Consider the following 27,080-nt stretch of genomic DNA (forward strand, 5'->3'; position numbering starts at 1 on the left):
CTATTTCACTGTATAAATGTGAAGCATCAGCTTTGCGTTTCCACTCACGAGGAAGCCCACTGGACTGCAGGGAGAGAAGATAGAACGAGATGGATTTTAGCCGACATTCTGCAAATTCTCATCAATTAAACAGTTTTCTGTTCTCAAAACTAGAATCCGTTATAAACCGTGTTTATGTGACCGATGTGAAATGGCTAGCTAGTTGGTGGTGCGCGCTAATAGCGTTTCGATCGGTGACGTCACTCGCTCTGAGACCTTGAAGTAGTGGTTCCCCTTGCTCTGCAAGGGCCGCGGCTTTTGTGGAGTGATGCTTCGTGGGTGTCCGTTGTTGATGTGTGTAGAGGGTCCCTGGGCCCAGGTTGGGGCGAAGAGAATGACGGAAGCTATACATTTAGCAGGAGTGCAGATGTGAATTTAGATATTGCACACGCGCACTTTAGTTCCCTAACAGAAATATGCAGATGCACGCTAGAAAACAATTAGGATCTCGCTAGCTCGTGCTTGGCTCTGCCCACCTCCTTCCCACTATGACTAATTTGTTCCCAATGGAAACGACAGGCTGTGGTCTATCTTGGTTTAGTTATAACAAATATTTGGAATGCAACTGCGTTAACTTTCGAAACCGAAATTTATGATCGAACACAAAAACAAAAAAACAATGACCAGCCTTTTGTCTTTGTTCTCTAGCAATCGTGTGTTCCAATCAAATTGACTTGTTGCTGATCCCCGCTTCTCCATCCCATCTATGTAAATTTTCCTGCAACAATTAGACATAATGGACAATGTTAATTGGCAGGTGGAATGACGCCCAATGAGGTTGCAAGCTTAAAGTGGGAGGCGGGGTCAGTACAGTACAGTACAGTCCAATGAGGTTGCAAATGAGGTTGTGTTTTGGCTCGTGACAGCTTGTCAAAAACTAGCTGAAATTATACAAAACGTCCAGAAAAATCACTTTAATCATTCTAAAACTGACTTGTCAATTGTCATACATTTTCCATGTCTATGGCTTCATTCTGTTCTAACATCTATCCCTTTCCCGTGTTTTATACAAATCTATGCATTTTTCTGGAAAGTTGTCTTTACAGCACGACCAAACTTCAAATGCATTTCATATTTCAATACAATTTTCCAATCAATATTTAAATTTAAAAATTAAATATAAAACACTTAAAATACTTATAATTTATCACTTTACTATTACATAAATTCAAGACTAATTGTAATGCCAGTCTTTGTGCTATCATGCCAACTCCTTTTCACTCATTGTCATGCCATGTTAGGCTCAACTATGAGCAATGGAGTTGGCATTATAGCACAAAGTCTTGAATAAGACAGATGTGTGCATTATCTGTCAAACAGCAAAATACAAAACACACTTGAATATTGAACCACTTATTGATCAAATATCCCTCAACTACAATTAACATCTGAACTGACCATGTTAAATTAAATCGAACAACAAAACCTTACTGTAAAAGTAGATACACTAAAAAGGCTTATTGCCCAGTTGACATGCAGGACAAAGGCCAAACAATCTTAGCTGCCTGTGCTGGTGTTCAAACAATACTGTATCTACATGGAGTCTGGAGATAGTTTGACAGGTCAGTTGGCTTTAGTGGTGGGGAAGTGGCAACTTCGGCAGATCATTCAGTCTAGTTTATTTAGTGATATAGCAGTGCCATTCTTCTCCATGAAGTCCCTCAGCTTTGTGGGGAAGTCGGTCATGACCCCTGTGGCTCCCAGGTCAAAAGCTCTCTTAAAGTCCTTCTCGTCGTTCAGCACCCAGACATAAACCTGAAATGTAAAAAAATAAGAGCACATATTATACAACGTGACTGTGATAAAAAGCAAACGATAGCAGTTGTCAGAATGGCCTTACTTGTATTCCCCTTGCTGTTAGGTGATTGAACAGAGCTCTTCTCATCAGCAGGCTGCATGAGAAAGGTTAGACCCTGATTAATGAACCTCATCATTTATGATACATATCACCTGTACTGGACCACAGCCAACCACTGATCAGAAGTACTGAACCACTGATCAGAAGTAAATGTAATGCTATGTGAGCTCCTTCTGAAGGGTGCAATGGAGCAGTTGTTCCAAGTGGAAGGTACAGTAATCTCAGACTATTAGACTTACGTATCTGCCAGCCAGGTGATGACATGCTGACTCCTGGTCATCTTATCAGGATCCCTCATAAGATGTCTGTGGAATCAAATACAGGCAATACATAAGTGAAAATAAAGGATTCAAAAGCACACTTAAAACAGATCAATCCTCTTTTAAAGGATAGAGGTTTTGCGAGCCAATGCTAACTAGCATTAGCACAATGACTTGGAGTCTACAGGTACACCTGCACTATCCATGAGTTCATCTGACTCTGGGTAAGATGAAAAATTTACAGAATCTCACAATATCCCTTTGAAAAGGTGAACAAAAATAAAAATGGCTAGCTTATAACAAACCACAGTGGCTTCAACCTCTGTTTACGTCCAAATTCAGCTGCTTTAAATGGAAAGGCATTTATTATTAATCCATATGATCCCTGCTGTTGGGCTTACTTCCAAATTGGAAAGTATTTATAATCCAGAGAACAAACAGGCATGTTATTCGAATCATTTAAATTGTGCCCAGAGATCAACTTTCAAACAGCAACCTGTGGTTCCTGATAACAAGAGATTGAGAGGGAGGAGAGCGAGTGAATAGAGAACTAATCTCACTTTGTCACATGCACCAAATACAACAAGTGTAGACCTTACCATGAAATGTTTACTTACAAGCTATTAACCAACAGTGCAGTTCAAGAAAGAGTTAGGAAAATATTTACCAAAAACAAAAAAAAGTAACAATAACAAGGCTACATACAGGGGGGTACCGATAGCGAGTCAATGTGCAGGTTAGTCGAGGTAAATTTGTACATGTAGGTAGGGGTGAAGTGACAATGCATAGATAAACAGCGAGTAGCAGCAGTGTACAAAACAAATGGGAAGGGGGGGGTTAATGTAAATAGCCCGGTGGCCATTTGAGTAATTGTTCAGTCATCTTACGGCTTGGGGGTAATAGCTGTTTAGGAGCCTTTTGGTACTAGACTTAGCGCTCCGGTACCGCTTGTCGTGCGGTAGCAGATAAAACAGTCTACCTCCCCTCACAATACCCTCATGGAGTCTGACAACATGAGGGTATTGTGAGGGGAGGTAGGGCGCCACTTATCTTACAATAAGATACTTGACTAAATATCTACTGGTTAAAATCATTGATTACATTTATGATTGTAAAATGACAGCTTAATATAGTAGTGGTTAAAACATTTGCATGCCTTGCAAGAACAACAACTTCCCTAATAATCCTGTTTACAGACATCTGATAATCAAGTTGCCTGATGGGAAAAATGCAGAAAGTTAAAATAAACGTTTGAAAACAGTGACCATATCATTTTTGGTGGAAGCCTATTTGATTCCGAGTTCGGACATAAAGTTGGTATTTGTAAACACTTTTCGAACTCACTTTCACTCAAGCCTAAGAGGGAGGCTCCTGCTGCTCGTGATAGCACGTGGAGATAAAAATATTATAATAATTATCGGAGTTCTGTGTATTTGAAGTGTTTACATGTTCTAATAAATCGAAAGAGCAAAACATTTTTTTTTATATAAAACAGGTAAAAAAAATAAAAAAAATGGTTTGTTAGGTATGCAAATTTATATTTTTAGCCGACCCTCCTTAACCAGTTAACAAACAGTTAAATTAGTTCCAAACAGTAAAATTACGTGACAGCCTTAAATACTACGCATGCATACACAGAAGAAATGTTTCATTGTGAGCATAATTGAAACATACAACAATAGCAAGCATATCGTCTCACAGCCAAAAAACTATATTTAAGCAGTAAGGCCCGAGGGGGTGTGGTATATGGCCAATATACCACAGCTAAGGGCTGTTCTTAAGCATGACGCAACGCAGTCTGACATACCACGGCGTTCAGCCAATCAGCATTCAGGGCTCGAACAACCCAGTTTCTAATATCGAACATGCAACTCCTGTAATTAAAGTAGCCAATGTGTTTTTACATTTTCAATCATTATCCGAAATGCAAGTCGCAGGGACACAGATTCTAAAAAGCAGACAGGTTTCATACAGTATGTGAAAAATATGAAAATCTGCTAGAAAATTAGAAAGAAGGGGAATCTAAAGATGCAACAACCCTGATGGATTGATAATATGACTAGGATTGTGCCATTGACTTCCGGATATCGAATATTGATATGAAAACCAATAGAAGAGGATAGAAATGCTATTTATGGGCATATTTTATTTACTTTTATTTATTTAGGGGAATCCAATTGAGACCAGTGTCTCATTTACAAATGGTGCCCTGAAGACAAATATTATAAAAAACAAGACAGCTATAAATACATTACATCAGGTTATTACAAGTTTGATTAATCAATTGCACAGTTCAGTGAACAGTTTTAAACTGCCCTATCGGCACCAGGTGTAATTTGTTTTGTAAATCATTCCGTAACTGTGGTGCATTAAAACTAAAGGCGGATATACAACACTTTGTGGGGTTTTAAACACGACATGTAAAGTGTGGGTCACATGTTTCATGAGGTGAAACAAAAGATCCCAGATATTTTCCATATGTACAAAAAGCTTATTTCTCTAAAATGTAGTGAAAATTTTTTGTTTACCTCCCTGGTAGAGAGCATTTCTCCTTTGCCAAGATAATCCATCAACGGGACAGGTGTGGCATTTCAAGAAGCATGATCATTACACAGGTACACCTTGTGCTGGGGACAATAAAAAGGTCACTAAAATGTGCAGTTTTGTCACAACACAATACCACAGATGTCTCAAGTTGAGGGGGTGTGTGCAATTGGCATGCTGACTACAGGAATGCCCACCAGAGCTGTTTTCCGAGAATTGAAAGTTCATTTCTCTACCATAAGCCGCCTCCAACGTTGTTTTATAGAATTTGGCAGTACGTACAACCGGCCTCACAACCACAGACCACATGTTTGGCGTCGTGTGTACGAGCAGTTTGCAGACTAACCCCACGGCCGCCATGGGGCAATAGTAGGGCAGACATAAGCTACGGACAACGAACACAATTGAAATCGATGGCAAATTGAATGCACAGAGATACAGTAACGAGTTCCAAAGGCCCATTGTTGTGCCAGTCTTCCTCCGCCATCACCGCATGTTGTTTCAGCACGATAATGCACAGCCCCGTGGCGCAAGGATCTGTACAGAATTCCTGGAAGCTGAAAATGTCCCAGTTCTTCCATGGCCTGCATACTCAGACATGTCACATATTGAGCATGTTTGGGATGCTCTGGCTCAACAGCGTGTTCCAGTTCCCGCCAATATCCAGCAACTACGCACAGCCACTGAAGAGGAAAGGGACAACATTCCACAAGCTACAATCAGCCTGATCTACTCCATGCGAAGGAGATGTGTCGAGCTTCATGAGTCAAATGGTGGTCACACTACTGGTTTTCTGATACACAGTCCTACGTTTTAAAAAAAAAGTTATGTGACTAACGGACGCATATCTGTTTTCCCAGGCATGTGAAATCCATAGATTAGGGCCACATTTATTTAAATTGACCGAACTGTAACTCAGTAAAATCTTTGAAATTGTTGCATGTTGCGTTTATATTTCTGTTCAGTACATTTTAACAGTGAAGTGAGGTATGCTGGAAGCTTTTGAAGCAGAGCTTTGCAAACAACAAGGGGGTAACGAAGTGATCGACAGGACTGAGGTCCAGCCGACCTTCTGATGCAGTGATGAGTCTTAAAACTGTCACCTGTAATAAAGCAAAGGACGATATGGTAGAAGGCATCCAAAGGTTTAAAAGTAGTGGCTGCTGCATTCTGGTAAATGGTGTCACCATAGTAAAGAACTGTCAGGAAAGTTGACTGTAGAATGTGCTTCCTGCGGTTAATGGACCGGCAAGCTCTAAACTCAGCAAAAAAAGAAACCTCACTGTCAACTACATTTATTTTCAGCAAACTTAACATGTGTAAATTTTTGTATGAACATAAGATTCAACAACTGAGACAAACTGAACAAGTTCCACAGACATGTGACTAACAGAAATGGAATAATGTGTCCCTGAACAGTGGTTGGGGGGGGGGGGGGGGGGGGGGGTGTCAAAATCAAAAGTAACATTCAGTATCTGGTGTGGCCACCAGCTGCATTAAGTACTGCAGTGTATCTCCTCCTCATGGACTGCACAATATTTGTCTCCGTCTTAGGCGTCTCACAGTACGGACATTGCAATTTATTGCCCTGGCCACATCTGCAGTCCTCATGCCTCCTTGGAGCATGCCTAAGGCACATTCACACAGATGAGCAGGGACCCTGGGCATCTTTCTTTTGGTGTTTTTCAGAGTCAGTAGAAAGGCCTCTTTAGTGTCCTAAGTTTTTGTAGCTGTGACCTTAATTGCCTACCGTCTGTAAGCTGTTAGTGTCTTAACGACCGTTCCACAGGTGCATGTTCATTCATTGTTTAGGGTTCATTGAACAAGCATGGGAAACAGTGTTTAAACCCTTTGCAATCTGTGAAGTTAGATTTTTACGATTTATCTTTGAAAGATAATGTCCCTTTTTCAGGACCCTTCTTTTTCTTGCTGAGTTTGTCTACAAGAAGTCCACGTTAAATCTTAGCTTCTAAAGTTGTTAAAACATTAGATCTTTATCAATCAAAATGTTAAGATATTTATAGGCAGGAACCCACTCGATGAGAGATACAGTGGGGCAAAAAAGTATTTAGTCAGCCACCAATAGTGCAAGTTCTCCCACTTAAAAAGATGAGGCCTGTCATTTTCATCATAGGTACACTTCAACTATGACAGACAAAATGAGAAAAAAAAATCGCATTGTAGGATTTTTAATGAATTTATTTGCAAATTATTGTGGAAAATAAGTATTTGGTCACCTACAAACAACCAAGATTTCTGGCTCTCACAGACCTGTAGCTTTTTCTTTTAGAGGCTCCTCTGTCCTCCACTGGTTACCTGTATTAATGGCACCTGTTTGAACTTAAAAGACACCTGTCCACAACCTCAAACAGTCACACTCCAAACTCCACTATGGCCAAGACCAAAGAGCTGTCAAAGGACACCAGAAACAAAATTGTAGACCTGCACCAGGCTGGGAAGACTGAATCTGCAATAGGTAAGCAGCTTGGTTTGAAGAAATCAACTGTGGGAGCAATTATTAGGAAATGGAAGACATAAGACCACTGATCTCCCTCGATCTGGGGCTCCACGCAATATCTCACCCCGTGGGGTCAAAATGATCACAAGAACGGTGAGCAAAAATCCCAAAACCACACGGGGGACCTAGTGAATGACCTGCAGAGAGCTGGAACCAAAGTAACAAAGCCTACCATCAGTAACACACTACGCAGCCAGGGACTCAAATCCTGCAGTGCCAGACGTGTCCCCCTGCTTAAGCCAGTACATGTCCAGGTCCGTCTGAAGTTTGCTAGAGAGCATTTGGATGATCCAGAAGAAGATTGGGAGAATGTCATATGGTCAGATGAAACCAAAATAGAACTTCTTGGTAAAAACTCAACTCGTTGTGTTTGGAGGACAAAGAATGCTGAGTTGCATCCAAAGAACACCATACCTACTGTGAAGCATGGGGTGGAAACATCATGCTTTGGGGCTGTTTTTCTGCAAAGGGACCAGGACGACTGATCCGTGTAAAGGAAAGAATGAATGGGGCCATGTATAGTCAGATTTTGAGTGAAAACCTCCTTCCATCAGCAAGGGCATTGAAGATGAAACGTGGCTAGGTCTTTCAGCTTGACAATGATCCCCAACACACCGCCCGGGTAACGAAGGAGTGGCTTCGTAAGAAGCATTTCAAGGTCCTGGAGTGTCCTAGCCAGTCTCAAGATCTCAACCCCATAGAAAATCTTTGGAGGGAGTTGAAAGTCCTTGTTGCCCAGCAACAGCCCCAAAATATCACTGCTCTAGATGAGATCTGCATGGAAGAATGGGCCAAAATACCAGCAACAGTGTGTGAAAACCTTGTGAAGACTTACAGAAAACGTTTGACCTCTGTCATTGCCAACAAAGGGTATATAACAAAGTATTGAGATAAACTTTTGTTATTGACCAAATACTTATTTTCCGCCCTAATTTGCAAATAAATTAATTCAAAATCCTACAATGTGATTTTCTGAATTGTTTTCCTCATTTTGTCTGTCATAGTTGAAGTGTACCTATGATGAAAATTACAGGCCTCTCATCTTTTTAAGTGGGAGAACTTGCACAATTGGTGGCTGACTAAATACTTTTTTTCCCCACTGTACATCCAATGAGTCAATATGTAGCCCATCTGAGAAAAATGTCCATGAATTACAGAACATACACTACCGGTCAAAAGTTTTAGAACACCTACTCCTTCAAGGGTTTTTCCATATTTCTTACTATTTTCTACTTTGGAGAATAATAGTGAAGACACCAAAACTATGAAATAACACATATGGGATCATGTAGTAACAACAAAAAAACACAAAAAAGTGTCAAACAAATCAAAATATATTTTATATTTGAGATTCTTCAAAAAGCCACCCTTTGCCTTGACAGCTTTGCACACTTCAGTTACCATAGTAACTGAAACAGTGCCATGTCCAGATCTAAAACAACATTGGTGCATATTTAGAATAGAGTTATTATTAGCTGGGAGTGGGTCAGAGATTCTAATACTTTGGCTAGGCAAGATAACTTGGAGATTGGACAGTAATTACCTAAATCAGAAGGACCTCCCTGCCTTTATGTAGCGGGAGGACATGTGCCGCTTTCAAAACCTTAGGGATAACACCAGGAGCAATTGTCAAGTTAAAAGATTCAACAATGAGTGTGGCAGGAGGCTGTAGTAAGAAGAGGTCAAGTGAACCAGCCCCTGTGGATTTCTTTACGTCGATCTTTAGCAAGGCACTTAAAACAGACATTGGCTCATTCATCCCCCCTCCTCTCTCCTGTAACTATAACCCCAGGTCGTTGCTGTAAATGAGAACGTGTTCTCAGTCAACCTAATTGGTAAAATAAAATTACAATTAAAAATGAAGAAATCTTTATAAAATAATTGCCTCTACATTTCTATAGTTGAATTTTGGCTAGGCTACTTTGAAGCAAGGTAAGACATGCCTCATAATGTCAAGTAAAACATGTCATACAAACACTAGAACCAAGGAGGATAGGTGTTACATGTAAAATTATGGCCTAAGCTAAGTTAAGTGGGTGTGTGTGTGTGTGTGTCTCTGGGTGTTGCATACTTAGTGACGATGGAGGGCATGGGGATCTCCAGGAACTGCTCTTTGAGGGGCACAAATGGCAGGAGGCCGGTGTAGAAGAGACCCACCAGCATTAGAACCCTGCGCATGCTGAACAGCACTGGGATACGAGGGTTCTACAACACAGACAGGAAAGTACAAGGTGGTGATAAAAACTAAGTCCACAATCCAGCTATCCTAGTATGACAAAGAACTCGGTCCTCCTACTTGCTAAAAAGGTTCTTCCCAAACACCCATCATAAAAACATGTAAATATAATTTCCAATTTTGTGTTGATCAAGGTAAATATTTTCAAGCATAAACAGATTATATCATTATACAAGGAAATGAGCCATTAGATACCTCCTTGTAACACTTCTGCACAATCTGGTTGCTAGAGTTGCCCCAAACAGTGATGTGTTCTCTGTCATACTTCACAACCAGCTCTGAGACCTGCAGAACAAACAAGTTCACAACCCACAATGAGAACACTTACCCCATAACACACTCAAAGCACCCACTTCTTTCCTGAAATGTCTAACCCCAGGCCACACCTTCTTGATAAGGGTGTCATTGTTGACCTTGATGTCAATGTTGACAGGGGTCTTAGGGAAAGCCTCAAACACATCCCTGAGGAGAGGAATGTGTTTGTCCTCCCCTCCCTCACAGACGCATTCTGTAGACACACACAGGGAAACATTAAGAACACATCCACACCTGCCAAAGCAGCATGTACTACATACAAACAGTGATATTCACCTCTCTGGAAAGTCACACCAAGCTTGCACAGGTAAGGAGGCAGATCCTGTAGAAAACAAACATATTACACACATTTTATCATGCATATCCCTTTTTGTGTTGTCACAATACCAGGAAGTAAGGAAGAAAAAGAAACAAAACATGAAGCAGACTTAATTATTTGAGGAAAACACTTCTAATGTTGGAAAAAACAGCCTTATGATGTCACCCAGAGTCACATGTTTATTTTGCAAGCTACAGCACACAATATTTTTTATAAAAGTAGGCTATAAAAAAGGACCATAGAGTTTATTCTGCCTCATGTACTCTTTCTTGCCAAGGAAAATCTGGTGTCGTATTATTGCGATACTGGTATCGTGACACTAATCCCTTGAGATTTATTCTTTAGTCAAAAGTCTGATTAAACTTTTGACAGGACCTATTCTAACAGGGAGATAAATGCAACAAAAGACTTGGAAGTAGAATTACATGAAAGCAGAGTTCAAGACCTGGAAAGTGGCGTCTAAAATAGCCCAAGACAGGAAGAAAGGTAGGGACCTTGGAGGCCTTACGGACCACTTGCCTCAATGAGGCCTAGGTAAAGTACGTATATTTTTTATATGGCTGTTGAGAAGCCAACCTTGCGATACTCACGGCGTAGGCCACGTCAGAGATGTAGGCACTGATGCCAGTCGACCTCTCCAGGTTGGCATCGTGTGACACGACCACCTGCTCGTCCTTGGTCATGTGACAGTCCAGCATGTCAGTGCCAAGGTCCACTGCACTGGACACATGTAAAGGAGACAATCACACACATATACCCAACCAGCAGTAAGTTGAGGATAGCATCAACAAATCTAGACAGGGTACACACACGTACTGTTCAGCAAGCAGCGTTGATGTCCATTACATCTTCCTCCCTTATTGGGATTTATTGTGCGTCCTGTCTTGCAAACACACGACCACCCTCTTGACAATGCCATAGCCAACTACACCACCGCAACGCTAGCAAGTCGATGGCAAAGATGTTGGCATTTCAAGCTAAGGAGTGAAGCTAACCAATTCAACTCGGTTACCCACACTTCAAAGTGGTGTGCATTTACCAAAATAAGTAATAATGCATATTTCGTCTCTGTGTTTCATAATTTTCCTTCAATGCATCTCACCGGACAAGGCATCCGAGCGAGCGAAACTTTGCCCCTCTGTATGTGTAGCCCATCTATCTGATGCTGTATGGTCACGACATTGTTGCCGCCCGTAGCATTGAACACAAGGGAAGCCAGCAAGCATTTGGCCTCCCTTGATAAAAAATAAAAGTTAAAATATCAAAAAAAATCAGCATTGAGCTAAATTGTGAATGGTCCTGATGCACCAAAAATAAGTGTCAAGGAAAGCCAGTTTGGATTTGAATTCACACCAATCACATCAAAAGCAAAACGCCATTGATAAAAAACTTGAATTTTTACATTTGTCTCTGCCCTCCGGTGGCTAGCTAAACTCATCCCTTTCTCAAATTAGCCATGGATGGAGATAGGGATTTGGACTTGTGGTTTTACTTAATTCAACATACAGGCCAATTATTATAAATGGCAATTCTGATATAACCATTAATTTATACATTGTGCACCTGGCCCTTGAGAGGATGGAAGTTCAATATGTAGCTAGACGTAGTAGGCTAACGTTTACTAACTTGCTCATCGTTGCCCATGAAGGAAGTTAGGCAAGCGAGCAACATTTTAGCCAGGTAACCTAGGAAAACAAAAATAAGAGTACTGATTAACTGATTTTCAATTAATAGCCAATAATGACAAAGCAAACAGGTTTTTAAGAAACGTTTGGAAATGTATTACAAATAAAAAACTGAACTTATTTAGACAAGTATTCAAACCCAGAGTATAATATATGAATATAGCTGTGCAGCAACACTCCCCATCCAACCTGACAGAGCTTGAGGATCTGCAGAGAATGGGAGAAACTACACAAATACAAGTGTGCTAAGCTTGTAGCATCATACCCAAGAAGACTTGAGGCTGTAATTGCTGCCAAAGTTGCGTCAACGAAGTACTGAGTAAAGGGTCTGAATACTTGTGAAAATGTGATTTCAGTTTTTTTTTTATACATTTGCAAAAATGTCTAAACCTGTTTTTGCTTTGTCATTATGGGGTATTGTGTGTAGATTGAGGGGGGAAACGATTTAATCCATTTTAGAATAAGGCTGTAACGTAACAAAATGTGGAAAAGGTCATGGGGGTCTGAATATTTTCCGAATGCACTGTGACCGGTCGCATGGCATATGAACTAACAGGTTATAGAGCAAACAACGCAATTGCCAACATATTTTTTTTCTCAATGATTTTAACCATGAACCGCTACTGCTCCTAATTGAACATTGTTGGTGTCATGTTATTATGGCAAAATATGGTCTGATCTGTCAGTTGCAACAGCCACACACAGTACATGATAAAGCACTCCAGCACACCGACATGACATGATTTATACTTTTGAGTCTAGACTACTATCACACAATCATCCTCTACTAGCAATAAAACAAACTTGATATGAGTCCTTTTGGCAAGCTGAATAGTACATTCAGCAGAATTATATTTTAACCATAAGGACATCCAATCCCATCTGCCTACTTCCTCCATAGAGAATGTAGGTTTACCATCAACTATGTTCCATGTGTTATCTGCTTATGGCATTGCTTGCTGTTAGTCTGGATATTTAGGCCAACACAGGAGGATTAGGCTATGTTAAGCATGACGCAGCACGAGTCAATGGGAGGATATGGACTTGACTCACTGCTTGAAAGCTGCCATGGTGTTCTCCAGGTTTTCACCTGCCCCTGCAAATACAGACATGACAGAAAGAAGTTAATAAATTAGAGGTGCCCGAACGCCCGAAACGAAGTTGGTGTGAGCCAAGTTAGCGAGATGTCTTGAGGTACAACACTGCCTTTTGGTAGTTCCAGTTTCATGGATGTGTTATGTATGGATGAAGCAAGATTCCAGCAACACTCACCTCCACGATGGGATATGTGTCTGCTCAGGAATGGCTCTCTTTTCCGCCGATGCAGAAGTGTTGGGCATTTCAATAACAAGGCAGAGGTGAGCACATACCCCATCACCGTAGACAACACGTAGACAGCAGCACACATCTCTGATTCTCCTTTAGCTCAACTGGGAAAGGCAACATGTTTGGTCAAGCATAGCTATACTAGCAAATACTGATAAGTCACCATGATTCAGCTTTAATAAGTAGGTCGGATTACATTTTTAAAAATGTACACGTTCATACTGCTGTACAGTAGCCCAAAATTGGACTAAAGTTGCCTGTTACTGCTTAGTCCAAGGACCTTCCTTACATGTTCTGTTTGGAAGCCAAAGCACCCAAATACTCCATCTAAAAGTGAATCGAATCTCAACTGCGGTACAGTTCTAGAAACAAATTCCTTTCATATCACATCAAAATAATGTAATAAATGCAAAAAACACTTAATGTAGAATGTTTTAACCGGTTTCAATACATTTGCAGCCGACAGTTTTTTTTCAGTGACAACACGTTGTTTGCGTCTGTCTTCCGTTTTACACACAGGTGTTCGGAGACGCAGATAGCTAACTAATTAGCACAGGTTATGTCAGTTCACTCGGTCTTCCGTCTGTTTCCGTAACAAGGAAATATGGCGATGTTGGAACCCTAACCATATAAAAAAGGTGTGTCAATTTAACCTTTTGTTTTTTTCAAAAAGCATTTCTCGTCGATATGAAAAAGGTCCTTATGCTTCCAAAACCATACCGCAAGCGATGCGTTAATAATGTTCAGACCGAGCGTCGGGGCTCTTAACAAAATCACCCCCTACAGAAGCTGCCTTTGTGTAATGCAATGGAACCAACGATTTATATACATAATTGAATAGAACTGAGTCATAATCATGAGCTAGCTTTACGGCACAGTACAGTACATGCTGTACATGAAGATACAATAATGATGACAAATAGCTAGCAATTGAATGACAGATACCGTCCGTGTAGATGGGCTAAAACGTTAGTGAATGTGTTTAGCTACAGTAGTGTGAGCCAACAAATTGCATTTTACCTTTGACAACAAACGAACTTTTCTTCTGGATATGTGGAAACTTCTGCCCGGTAAACGCCAAGGTTTATGCAAGTCCTGTCTGCTGAACGCTATTACAACTGCAACCACAGACAGAACAATCTTTACTTCAACGACAGATGGCATAAATCTTCTTATTTGATGAGGTTTAACGGAGGTTGGCATTCACTAAATGTGGCATTACCGCCACCTACTAGACTGGAGTACAACTCCCTTATACTTTTCTTGAAGAAAAAAAAAATCAGTAAACAGAGCTCCCGAGTAGCGCAGCGGTCTAAGGGCACTGCATCTCAGCGCTAGAGGCGTCTCTACAGACCCTGGTTTGAATCCAGGCTGTATCACAACCGGCCGTGATTGGGAGTCCCATAGGGCGGCGCACAATTGGGTTAGGGTTTGGCCGTCATTGTAAATAAGGCTAGTTAAATACTTTAAAAATATATATTTTTATTTTTTTACATGGAACACTACACTAACACATAAACAAAAAGTAAAAACACCACCCTACTCCACTATTTAGTACTACCTAAGTCCAACAACCTGAAAGGATGGGACACCACCACTTAACACACCCTGTAACTCTTCTGATGTCAAGTCTGGCACACCCAAATACCTCTTTGCAGCTGCCACCATAACCTCAATTTTCTGCGACTTATGTTCCATTCCCGCAGAACAGTTGATAACCATTGCTATAAATGCTAAAAATACAATCTTACTGAAACATATCACTTGTTGGCCTATCCCTCTGTACTGGTACAGATCTACTACTCACACCACTCCTCTCGGGATCCCTACCCCTTGACTCGTCTTCTTCTGCCTCAGCATGACAACTTCTGCACTACTCTGACCCTGGAAACCTCAACCTGCCTCTCTCGCACGGGATATGTCTGATCCCCAGCCCCGTGGGCACCCCTACAATTAACACATACCCCTACTTTCCCCAATGCTACACATTTCTTTGTCTCGTGCCTTTCTGCTCACTTAACACCGAGGAACCTCGCCACTACACATTGCAGCCACATGCCCATAAGCTTGACCCCTGTAAGAACATAATGTATTTGGCACAAAAACTTGTACAGGATAACTTATATATCCTAACATCACTTTGTCGGCAAAGACTCGACATCAAAACTCAAAAGAACAGAACAGACTCCTGTTTCACCACTCACGCAACCCTGTCTGCATCGCACTAAACGACAAGCATCACAAACAGCAGGAATCTTCCTCTTCATTTGGTCAACTTTTACTGCTACCCCCAGTAATAACTCCTTACAATGGTGTACTTTTCTTGAGAGCAAAAAATGTCATTTGACGCAGAGCGGCTTTCTCTCTTTGACCATCAGAAACAAACAATTATCACAAGACCACTTCTAATTACCCTCACCGATTCCCCAGCACCAAACTCTGTTTTCACCCACACTGAAACCACAAATGAATCAGCAAAAAAGGCAAGGGTCCACTTTTTCCTAAAGCTTTACTCCTGTCACACTCATCTTTATCCTGAACCTCAGTGCAAGCCTCCGGCCCCGAGAACTTCACCACACATACCATTTCTCCTCCCGTCTTCAGCTCACTCTGCTTACACTTCCTATCATTCTTCTTTAAAACAGATTTCCATTTTTTCCGCTTTTTTTTTTTTACCGATTCAAGCTCACCCTCTTCCTCCCTCTCTTTCTCTTAGACCTCCTCTGCCTCCCTTTTCCTCTCCATTCCTCCTCCGTATTCCAAGTATACGTCTACTTATGATAATAGTGCACTTCTGACATACATCTTGTTCTTGCCTTCTCAAGGGACGCCATTTAACCGACTGTCACAATCTCCGTACAATCAGCACGAACCCCTCGGGATGTAACACTCAACAGTGCAGCTGCTTCGTCTTGACGTCTTCTTTATAAAAAGCTACCACGATGCTTTTCCATTTCAAACAAGCGTGCTCTTCCATCCACGGTCCACCGTCTAGCTGCATCTGCAATCTTCTTCTTCTTAGGGATTTAATGACGGTTGACATCCAATTGTTACATTACCGCCCCCAACTGGACTATAATATAAATCAGTATACTTTGTGATACAAAGGGGGAAAAGGAAAGAAATAAACAAAAAATACGTATAAAAAAAATACACCCATTCCACTACTTTGACCCTATCTGCTCCTGCATCATGCCAATGGCCAGGGAGGACAGGACACCACCACTCAACTTCATACTTTCTTCTACATAATCTTCTGTCCCATGCCTTCCTGCACACATCCCACATCTTGGAATCTCCCTCCAACACGCTGCTGCGACATGACCATAAACATTGCACCTGAAACGCCACAGTGGATTTGGAACACTAAGCTCTAACAGGATAACTGATATATTTTAACATAACTTTGTCGGGTAAAGACTCAGACTCAAAACTAAAAAGGACTGACCATGATTCCGTTTCACCACACTCACCACCGGGTCTGCACCGTACCAAATGGCAGGCGTCACAAACACCAGGCATATTCAACTTCAATTGTTCCACCTCCACACTTAACACTACCCCATGAATCACTTCATTAAATGGTGCCCTATTCCTAAGCGCAAAGCAAGAAACAGATCTTGACCCAAGTTGCGTGACACGGAGCACCCGCTCCCTCTGGGCAGAGGAAACACAAACAAATATCATAAGTCCACTACCGGTTACCTTCACTGATTCAACTGCACCCAACTCCTTTCCCACCCACCCTGAAACCACAAAAATGTCACTCCCACTGGACCAGATTCCTCTTTATCATGTCCATTGATGACAGATTCAGGCTCTGAGCTCTTCACCACACCTCAGTTACCTCGTCCTCATTCACTTCCATTTCACCTCCAGAACTTGGTGTGGCGTAGGGCTCACTCTGTTACACTTGACCCCAAACATCTTCAACACACTTCCTCTCTATTCCGTCATCTCCAACAGATTCAGACTCAACCTTTGCCTCCCTCATTCTCTTCAACCTATTCTTCCTCTCTTTTTCCCTAATTTCCTCCTCCGAAATCCAATTAAATGACTCCTTATGAAAATATTCCCCTTTTTCGCAGCAATCTCTTTCTTGCCTCCTTGAAGGACGCCATCTCTACTGCCACTCCATCCATCTGTCGTTCTCCTTTGCACACAGCTGATACTTTGTAGCCCACATACTCATGATCATTATTGCAATGTCGCTGATTGGCCACACCAAAATATTCTTATTCTCACGTATAATGACTTTCACAACAATCGGATGTGCATTACGCCCCCTGTTGTGACAAAAAGTAAATAAAGCATGGTAAAAAAATACAAACTATCGTACAAACTATCAAAAAGAAAGTTAAACTAAGCTAAATCAACTTGCCTTTCTGTTAAAATTCTAATCAGGTCCTTACACGGGCTTAGAAGAATCCTGTGAGGGCAGGACATTTTCTGGTGACAGTAGTCCTTGCAATGCTTCTGCCGTAAAGTCTTGGAACCCCAAAAACATTTTTGACTGTGGAAACAATGATGTCCAGCTTCTTTGACCAGCAGGGTCAAATAATAATAATCTGATTGCTCTGGAGCAGTTTTTCATCAAGGATATCTCTGTACTTTGCTCTGTTCATCTTTCCCTCGATCCTGACTAGTCTCCAAGTCCCTGCCGCTGAAAAACATCCCCACAGCATGATGCTGCCACCACCATGCCTCATCGTAGGGATTTTGCCAGGTTTCCTCCAGACGTGATGCTTGGCATTTAGGCCAAAGAGTTCAATCTTGGTTTCATCAGACCAGAACATCTGGTTTCCTGAAGGTCTGCCAGTCCTTCAGGTGCCTTCCGCCTGGCCACTCTACCGTAAAGGCCTGATTGGTGGATTGCTGCGGAGATGGTTGTCCTTCGGGAAGGTTCTCCCATCTCCACAGAGGAACTCTGGTGCTCTGTCAGCGTGACCATCGGGTTCTTGGTCACCTCCCTGACCAAGGCCCTTCTCCCTCTCTTGCTTATGTAACAGTATAGACTTTACGTCTGTCCCCTCGCCCCGACCTGGGCGCGAACCAGGGACGCTCTGCACACGTCAACAGTCATCCTCGAAGCATCGTTACCCATCGCTCCAAAAAAGCTGCGGCCCTTGCAGAGCAAGGGGAACCACTACTTCAAGGTCTCAGAGCAAGTGACGTCACCAATTGAAACGCCAATAGCGTTTGGGGACCTTCAATGCTGCAGAAATGTTTTGGTACCCTTCCCCAGATCTGTGCCTGGACACAATTCCTTCGGCCTCGTGGCTTGGTTTTTGCTCTGACATGCACTGTCAACACTGGGACCTTATATAGACAAGTATGTGCCTTTCCAAATTATGTCCAATCAATTTAATTTACCACAGGTGGACTCCAATCAAGTTGTAGAAACATCTGAAGGATGATCAATAGAAACAGGATGCACCGGAGCTCAATTTTGAGTCTCATAGCAAAGGGTCTGAATACTTATGTCATTTTTAAAAAAAATGATAAATTAGCAACAATTTCTGAAACCTGGTTTTTACTTTGTCCTTATGGAGTATTGAATAAGGCTGTAACATAATTTTTAAAAAATGTACTGAAGGGGTCTGAATACTTTCCAAATGCACTGTACATACAGTAATCACAGTGCTTTGTCAAAAAGGAAGAATAATTGAAATAGATTTTAATGGGCTATACATTGTCAGTGTCTTGAATGTTGATATGATGACATTTAACATTTCGTTACCAGGAGAGCCACCAGCTAGAAGAAAATAGATTAAGTTTCAAAGCTGCAGAGCAATTGCTCTTCCTCTATCGCCCGCCAGCGGAGAAGGCTGAAGGACATGTCTCAGCTAGTGAAGAAGTAAGCTAGTGCACATGCATGCACGCGCTCACACACACACCTTCGCTCTCTTTCTCTAAAAGGTTTCATGCACCCTAACACAGTTTTTCAAGGCCCTCTCCATCATTCATCAACAGATGCAATACGGAGACACTGACAGAGGACGATGTAAAAACCTTGGATGAAATCAAGGAGCACATTAAAGCAAGACCCAACACTTTCTTTGAAACAGGCTTTCCTTCCAAAGAAAAATGCGTATGAGTGTCACTACATTAAAAACATTATTTCCCAGGTCTTAGAGGAGGGACATTTGAAAGAGTCGTTGGCTGTTTTCCTATTCTGATGATTTACATACAGTACCAGTCAAAAGTTTGTACACACCTACTCATTCAAGTTTTTTTTTTTTTTTTACTCTATTTCTACATTGTAACAAATATGGTGTGGTAACCAAATAGTGTAAAACAAATCAAAATATATTTATATTTAAGATTCTTCAAAGTAGCAACCCTTTGCCTTGATGACAGCTTTGCACACTCTTGGCATTCTCTCAGCCAGCTTCATGAGGTGGTCACCTGGAATGCATTTCAATTAACAGGTGTGCGTTTTTAAAAGTTAATTTGTGGAATTTCTTTCCTTAATGCGTTTGAGCCAATCAGTTGTGTTGTGACAAGGTAGGGGTGGTATACAGAAGATAGTCCTATTTGGTAAAACTCCATATTATGTCAGGAACAGCACAAAAAAGAAAAGAGAAACAACCATGCATCAATACTTTCAGACATGAAGGTCAGTCAATTCGGAACATTTCAAGAACTTTCAAAGTTTCTTTATGTGCAGTCGCAAAAGCCATCAAGCGCTATGATGAAACTGGCTCTCATGAGGACTGCCACAGGAATGGAAGACCCATAGTTACCTCTGCTGCAAGTTCATTAGAGTTACCAGCCTCAGAAATTGCAACCCAAATAAATGCTTTAGAGTTCAAGTAATAAACCCATCTCAACATCAACTGTTCAGAGGAGACTGCATGAACAGGCCTTCATGGTCGAATTGCTGCAAAGAAACCACTACTAAAGGACACCAATAAGAAGATGACACTTGCTTGGGCCAAGAAATACGAGCAATGGACATTAGACTGGTGGAAATCGATCCTTTGGTCTGATGAATCCAAATTGTAGATTTTTGGTTCCAACCGCCGTGTCTGAGACGCAGAGTCGGTGAATGGATGATCTCTGCATGTGTGGTTTCCACTGTGACGCAGGGAGGAGGAGGCGTGATGTTGTGGGGGTTCTTTGCTGGTGTCACTATGATTTATTTAGAATTCAAGGCACAGTTAACCAGCATGGCTACCACAGGATTCTGAAGCGACACGCCATCCCATCTGGTTTGCGGGACTATCATTTGTTTTTCAACAGGACAACGGCCCAAAACGCACCTCCAGGCTGTGTAAGGGCTATTTGACCAAGAAGGAGAGTGATGGAGTGCTGCATCAGATGACCTGGCCTCCACAATCACCCGACCTCAACCAAATTGAGATGGTTTGGTATGATTTGGACCGCAGAGTGAAGCAAAAGCAGCCAACAAGTGGGAACTCCTTCAATCCTGTTGGAAAAGCATTCCAGGTGATATTGGTTGAGAGAATACCAAGAGTGTGCAAAGCTGTCATCAAGGCAAAGGGTGGCTACTTTGAAAAATATAAAATATATTTTGATTTGTTTAACTTTTTTGATAACTCATATGGAATCATGTAGTTATTTCATATTTCACTATTATTCTACAATGTAGAAAATAGTACAAAAAAGAAAACCCTTATATTATTAGGTGTGTCCAAACATTTGACTGGTAATGGCTTGTTAAATAAAACAGTTATCATTCATATCTCACAAACCACAGGCTATATCTCAATCTTGTTCTGGGCAATGTAAGTGTGACTCTCCTGAGAAAACAGTCAAAGAAAGTATCTTCCACTACAATGGATTTGTTAACTCTTAGAAACATTAACATACTGTACACCTTATTTAGCGAATTGTATATTTATATTAAAAACCATAAACTGATTTGTCGTCCTATTCCAAATATCTCCATCAGATGGAGGTGATATACAACAAATAATAATTCATCTTTCAAGCTGTTTTTGTTCAAAACTTGGCATTTAGATTTATGGAGAAGATGGCAACAGATTGACTTTTCATGATTAGAAAAATGTATCTTCCTCATCAGATTTTCCTACAAAGATGAATATGAGAAATTCAAGCTGTGCCTCACGGTTTTACTGCTCCTTTTCTCCTTCATTGATAATTTTTTTTTTTACCCTTTTTCGTGGTATCTAATTGGTAGTTACAGTCTTGTCCCATTGCTGCAACTCCTGTACAGAGTCAGGAGAGGCGACGGTCGAGAGCTGTGCATCCTCCGAAAAACAACCTAAAAAGTCTATATACAGTGTGTGCAAATGAGGTAAGATTAGGGAGGGAAGGCAATAAATAGACCACAGTGGCAAAATAATTACAATTTAGCAATTAAACACTGGAGTGATAGATGTGCAGAAGATGATTGTGCAAGTAGAGATACTGGGGTGCAAAGGAGCAAAAAAATAAATAACAATATGGGGCTGAGGTAGTTGGGTTGGCTATTTACAGATGGGCTATGTACAGGTGCAATGATCTGTAAGCTGCTCTGACAGCTGATGCTTTCAGTTAGTGAGGGAGATATGTGTCTCCAGCTTCAGTGATTTTTGCTATTTGTTTCTGTCATTGGCAGCAGAGAACTGGAAGGGAAGGCGGCCAAAGGAGGAATTGGCTTTGGGGGTGACCAGTGAAATATACCTGCTGGAACGTGTGCTACGGGTGGGAGCTGCTATGGTGACCAGTAAGCTGAGATAAGGCAGGGCTTTACCTAGCAAAGACTTGGAGATGACCTGGAGCCAGTGGGTTTGGTGGGGAATATGAAGCGATGGCCAGCCAACAAGAGCATACAGGTCACAGTGTTGGGTAGTATATGGGGCTTTGGTGACAAAACGGATGGCACTGTGATAGACTGCATCCAATTTGCTGAGTAGAGTGTTGGAGGCTATTTTGTAAATGACACCGCCAAAGTTAAAGATCGGTAGGATTGTCAGTTTTATGAGGGTATGTTTGGCAGCATGAGTGAAGGATGCTTTGTTGCAAAATAGGAAGCCGATTCTAGATTACATTTTGGATTGGAGATGCTTAATGTGAGTCTGGAAGGAGAGTTTACAGTCTAACCAGACACCTTAGAAGTATTCTGTTTATTTGTCTAAAAACTCTAGTCCTTGCCAATGACAAGCATACCCATAACATGATGCAGCCACCACCATGCTTGAAAATATGAAGTTATAAGTACTCAGCAATGTGTTGTGTTGGACTTGCCACAAACAACACTTTGTATTCAGGACATAAAGTAAATTTCTTAGCCATATTTTTTGCAGTATTACTTCAGTGCCTTGTTGCATACAGGATGAACATTGTGGATTATTTGTATTATATACAGACTTCCTACTTTTTACTCTGTCATTTATGTTAGTATTGTGTACTAACTACAATGTTGTTGATCCATCCTCTGTTTTCTCATATCACAACCATTAAACTCTGTAACTGTTTTAAAAAATCATGGTGAAATTATTGAGCAGTTTCCTTCCTGTCCGGCAACTGAGTTAGGAAGGACGCCTGTATCTTTATAGTGAATGGGTGTATTGGTACACCTTCCAAAGCCTAATTAAGAACTTCACCATGCTCAAAAGGATATTCAGCATCGGTTATAAAAAAAAAATATATACACATCTACCAATTGGTGCCCTTCTTTGCGAGGCATTGAAAAACCTCCCTGGTCTTTGTGATTGAATATGTGCTTGACCTTCACTGCTCGATTGAGATACCTTACAGGTAATTGTGTGTGTGGGGTACAGAGATAGGTTAGTCATAAATAAATAATCTAAACCACTATTATTGAACACAGAATAAGTCCATGCAGCTTATGTGATTTGTTAAGCACATTTTTACTCCTGAACTTATTTAGGCTTGCCATAACTTGGTATTGTGTGTAGGCCAGTGACACAAAATCTTAATTTTATCAATTTTAAATTCAGGCTGTAAGACAACAAAATGTGGAAAAAGTCAAGGGGTGTGAATACTTTCTGGAGGCACTGTAAATCTTCAGTTATATTATATGCTTTGTCAAACTTGAAACAATAATTTCAAATAATTTATCTGTGCCTGTTTGAGGTTGCCTGGCTTAATAAACCAATAAAGTCCCAAAACTGCAAACCCTGCCCATCTGGCACTTCAGGCAGACTCAAACAAGTGCTCAAATGATTTGAACTCAGTTCTGCCCTAAACATTTGATTGACCTGGCATTTGGGATTTTGTGTGTGTGCATGCGTTTTGTATTACTTAATTGTTTTGTGTGTATTTAATGTGTGTGTAAAGTTGGTAATTGATGTTTTGTGTGGCAGTTTTGGCAACTCTACAACGGACTCTCTCTGTTCAGGATGCATCGGCTCCAAGACTGTAAAGCAGGGGTTCTTAAACTTTTTCAGCCTGGGACCCAAATTAGAAATTCTGTGTTTTCCTAGGACCCAAGCTTAGGAAAATATGCAACTATACACAAATATCGGTACATTTTGTTGCCCTTATGCCTAAAAAAAATGCAATATAGACAACAAAAAAATAACAATGAAATAACAATAAATATATTTGTTTATTTTTCCCCATTAACAACACTCTTACATACCTGTCTACGTTGGAACTGTTGCTTTTAAAATACAATTCTGAACTGGACTAAACTGATTGATCACATAACACAGATGTATAATAGAACAGACACAGGCTTTTTGATCTTGCAACCCTAAGTAACAGTACAGATAACAAATTATGGCCTACTGTACGTCTTACTGTATAAGTTATTGTTGATAGAAAGTCTAGGTTGGAACTGTTGCTCTTAAAATACATATGTTTTATTCTGAACTGGAATAAACTGATTGATCACATCACACAGATGTAGACCAGAAAACACACACATACACACAGTCCTAATGATATATTATATACTGTGGGGGGGGCTGCCTACCTACCTGTTATAGGATTTTTATGAATAATGACTAAATGATGTACACATTTAACGTAGAACTTTAACTAAACAGAATACTACTATGTCACTGTATGAATCTTATTATAATCATAACACTGAATATAATGTGTGTAATTTTAGTCAAGAATTAGAACAAGGACTTTCTGTTCCTTGTTAGAAACTAATGAAGCTATCGTCAGACGGGCTGGAATACTGTGTTCCTTACAGGACATTCTGTCCCTACCCAGGGAGGGGAGAGACCTTGGGCTTGTAGTAGATAGTTTAACAGGTGGCAGACAATGTGAGAAGGCTTGTGAACTATATTGCCATTGTATCTGAGAGGAGGAGGGACATTTATGACGAAATGTGAGGTATATAAACCAATGTACATGGTATTATGACCAGAGCTCTCGAGAATAAACGCTATTGGCTAATTTTGGTGAATGGTCTCTGTCCATTTTATGCCAATAAGAACCTTACAAATTCTTAGAAATGGACCGAGTGTTTTAATTGAATTGGTTAAATGAACACAAAAACGAAATTCATCTAACACTACCTAGTTAAGTTGCCTAACATTATCCCCCTTTCAACATTGTTTTTAAGTGTTTAATCATGATTGCGGCTGACAGACATGATAGCTAGGCTACATTGATTGATTGATGGACCATGTCTATTTGACTGACCACATCAAATTGGCTAGCTAGCTAATAACAGATCATGTCAACATGGTTAGTTTGCTAACTTTCAGGGGATAAACTAGATGGCTATATCCACTTTTACTTGAGTAAAAGTAAAGATATCTTAATAGAAAATGACTCAGGTGATAGTCACCAAGTAAAATACTACTTGAGTAAAAGTGTTTGGTTTAAATATACTTAAGTGTCAAAAGTTATTTTTTATTTACAGAGAGCCAGGGGCACTCCAACACTTGGACATCTTTACAAATGAAGCATTTGTGTTCAGTCCGTCAGATCAGAGGTAGTATAGATGACCAGGAATTTTCTCTTGATAAGTGTGTGAATTTGACAATTTTCCTTTCCTGCTATGAGTTCAAAATATAACGAGTACTTTTGGGTGTCAGGGAAAATGTAAGGAGTAAAAAGTACATTATTTTCATTCGGAATGTAGTGAAGTTAAAGTTGGTCAAAAATATAAATAGTAAAGTAAAAGAACAGATACCTAAAAAAACCTACTTAATTAGTACTTTAAAGTATTTTTACTTAAGTACTTTAGACCACTGGGTTCAGATCTGTGCTATACTACTATCTGTCCTTGGTACTATCACCAAACAAAATACACACTAATCTTTCAGTATGCGAGGATACCTTCAATATGACACTTTGTACTATTCGGTGGATACATAACCTTAACCCCTGGCCCACTGCACTGTGATCTGTGATTTATTATTACCGTTACTAAGTCATTGGGTAACGTCTTTATGGACTAGTCCATTTCTTAAAATGTGTATTTTACAAAGTGAGATACTAAGAAAATCGTTTGGAATAAGTAATTCATTGAATTGTTAGACAAAGAGAATGGGTAATTCTTTGATGTCTTTCTGTACAAGTGATCTGACCTTGTCTACAGAGCCTGTCGTGACGTGTATGTCCACTCTGAGTAGGAAGTACTACACCCCTTGAGTAAACTGGTTTGGTTTAGTCCCTCAGATTCACAGTATTGCGTGAAGTTTCTGCATTGTGTTGTGCTTTTTCTTGATTGTGAAGACTGGAAGGTAAGTAGCTAACTGAAAGTCTAGCTATGTTGAAATGTTTAATATCCTGAAGTGCCGTTTCTCTGGCAACACTGAGGATTAATGTCATTAGAATGGATTGTAATAAAGCTAATTTCATTCAAACTTAGCTAGCTCGACGACAAGGCTTGCTACATAACCTAGCCAACTGTCAAGGAAATTGTATTTATTTTTTTATTTTAACTAGGCAAGTCAGTTAAGAACAAATTATTATTTTCAATAAGAGGGTTAACTGCCTGTTCAGGGGCAGTACGACAGATTTGTACCTTGTCAGCTCGGGGATTTGAACTTGCAACCTTCCGGTTACTAGTCCAACGCTCTAACCACTAGGCTTCCCTGCCGCCCCTTTCAAACAAACTTTTCAGTAAGTACAGCAAACGTTAGCTTCTAGCTAAATGTTAATTTCTATAGTTTAGTTTAAGCAAGTTCACTTACTGATATACCAAACCCTGTTTTTAATTAACAGCTTTGCCACTTGTCACTTTCATTGGAGAGTCAGCCAACTTGGTAATTGTATGATTTGATTGCTAATGTCGTGGTCAAGCTCCATTCCAAGTTATATTGGTCGTTATCAATAAAACTGCGTGCCGTTTTTAAGGCATTGTTAACAGTATTTGGTTGTAATATCATCACTTGAAGAACATAGTCAGAACGACAAATGTCCGATTATACAGCAAGTAACTGGATCCTTTTCATGATCAGTAAACATCAATTGATCACAATTTCAGATACTTGAGGATAGCCTGACGATATCTATCAATATTGCCCACCATAAATTTGATATGAGTGATATAAAATAAAAGTGAACTATACCTGTTGATGTGGTTTAGGTTCATTTCCAACCCTTTGTGCGCTCTGTCTGTCAAACTGCATAAGGGCGCATTTGCCGATGTACTGTTCCTATTAACGTTACTTGATGTTTACTTTGGAAGCTACCGGTAGAAACGTTGTACAGTTGGCTAAACATAGTGATAAGTAGACCTAAAGTACTTTTTTATCCAACCAACGTAGGCCTGCCTACCTAGTTACGTTGCCTGACATTATCCCCCTTGCAACATGTTTGTGTTTCATCACTATTGCGGCTGACAGACATGATAGCTAGGCTACAATGATTCGACTGACCACATTAAATTGGCTAGCTACCTAATAACAGATCACGTCAATAGGGTTAGTTAGGTGGCTATATCCAAATATTGTTTGATTTGCTTGCCATCTATAGTGGTGATGACAGAAGTCTGACTGACTACTTTACTTGGATGAGGACTTGCCGTTGACAAGCTTTAAAAAAAATAATAAACGTAAAAAAAAGCCTAATATC

General features: G+C 40.5%; 2 protein-coding genes across 7 annotated transcripts in view; one reads left to right on the top strand and one right to left on the bottom strand.

Annotated features, from left to right (window-relative positions):
- Nucleotides 1-1,173: 1,173 nt before the first annotated feature.
- Nucleotides 1,174-26,881, bottom strand: LOC139386004 (glycerophosphodiester phosphodiesterase domain containing 1). 5 transcript variants are annotated; one of them, XM_071131324.1, is made up of 12 exons: nucleotides 26,576-26,881; nucleotides 14,121-14,218; nucleotides 13,047-13,204; nucleotides 12,828-12,870; nucleotides 10,680-10,809; nucleotides 10,047-10,092; nucleotides 9,842-9,963; nucleotides 9,651-9,740; nucleotides 9,291-9,424; nucleotides 2,137-2,202; nucleotides 1,880-1,931; nucleotides 1,174-1,794 (listed from the first exon to the last, which is right to left on the bottom strand). In XM_071131324.1, exons 3-12 carry the CDS (start codon nucleotides 13,180-13,182, stop codon nucleotides 1,648-1,650), a joined length of 966 nt encoding a protein of 321 aa, XP_070987425.1. In that variant the 5' UTR covers nucleotides 13,183-13,204; nucleotides 14,121-14,218; nucleotides 26,576-26,881; the 3' UTR covers nucleotides 1,174-1,647. The 5 variants fall into 5 exon arrangements, with proteins under 5 accessions (XP_070987425.1, XP_070987426.1, XP_070987427.1 ...); XM_071131325.1 differs by lacking the exon at nucleotides 26,576-26,881 and adding an exon at nucleotides 15,917-16,103; XM_071131326.1 differs by lacking the exon at nucleotides 26,576-26,881 and adding an exon at nucleotides 15,904-16,091.
- LOC139386003 (NADPH--cytochrome P450 reductase-like) overlaps nucleotides 25,668-27,080 on the top strand; it is a 42,307-nt gene continuing 40,894 nt past the window's right edge. The window contains exon 1 of one of the 2 annotated variants that reach the window (XM_071131320.1): nucleotides 25,668-25,744. The gene's annotated coding sequence lies outside the window, so the exon portion shown is untranslated. The remainder of the gene's footprint in view (nucleotides 25,745-27,080) is intronic. The other variant, XM_071131321.1, reaches the window with a different exon arrangement.

The sequence above is a fragment of the Oncorhynchus clarkii genome, chromosome 27 (genome assembly GCF_045791955.1).
Source record: "Oncorhynchus clarkii lewisi isolate Uvic-CL-2024 chromosome 27, UVic_Ocla_1.0, whole genome shotgun sequence".
NCBI lineage: Eukaryota > Metazoa > Chordata > Actinopteri > Salmoniformes > Salmonidae > Oncorhynchus > Oncorhynchus clarkii.

Excerpts from the sequence above, each read along its gene's own strand:
- LOC139386004 (XM_071131324.1), bottom strand. The coding sequence starts at position 13,182 with ATGTGTGCTGCTGTCTACGTGTTGTCTACGGTGATGGGGTATGTGCTC. Across the intron at positions 9,964-10,046 it reads TGGTGTGACTTTCCAGAGAG|AATGCGTCTGTGAGGGAGGG; the intron begins GTGAATATCACT and ends GTGTGTCTACAG. Across the intron at positions 1,932-2,136 it reads ATCACCTGGCTGGCAGATAC|CCTGCTGATGAGAAGAGCTC; the intron begins GTAAGTCTAATA and ends TTTCTCATGCAG.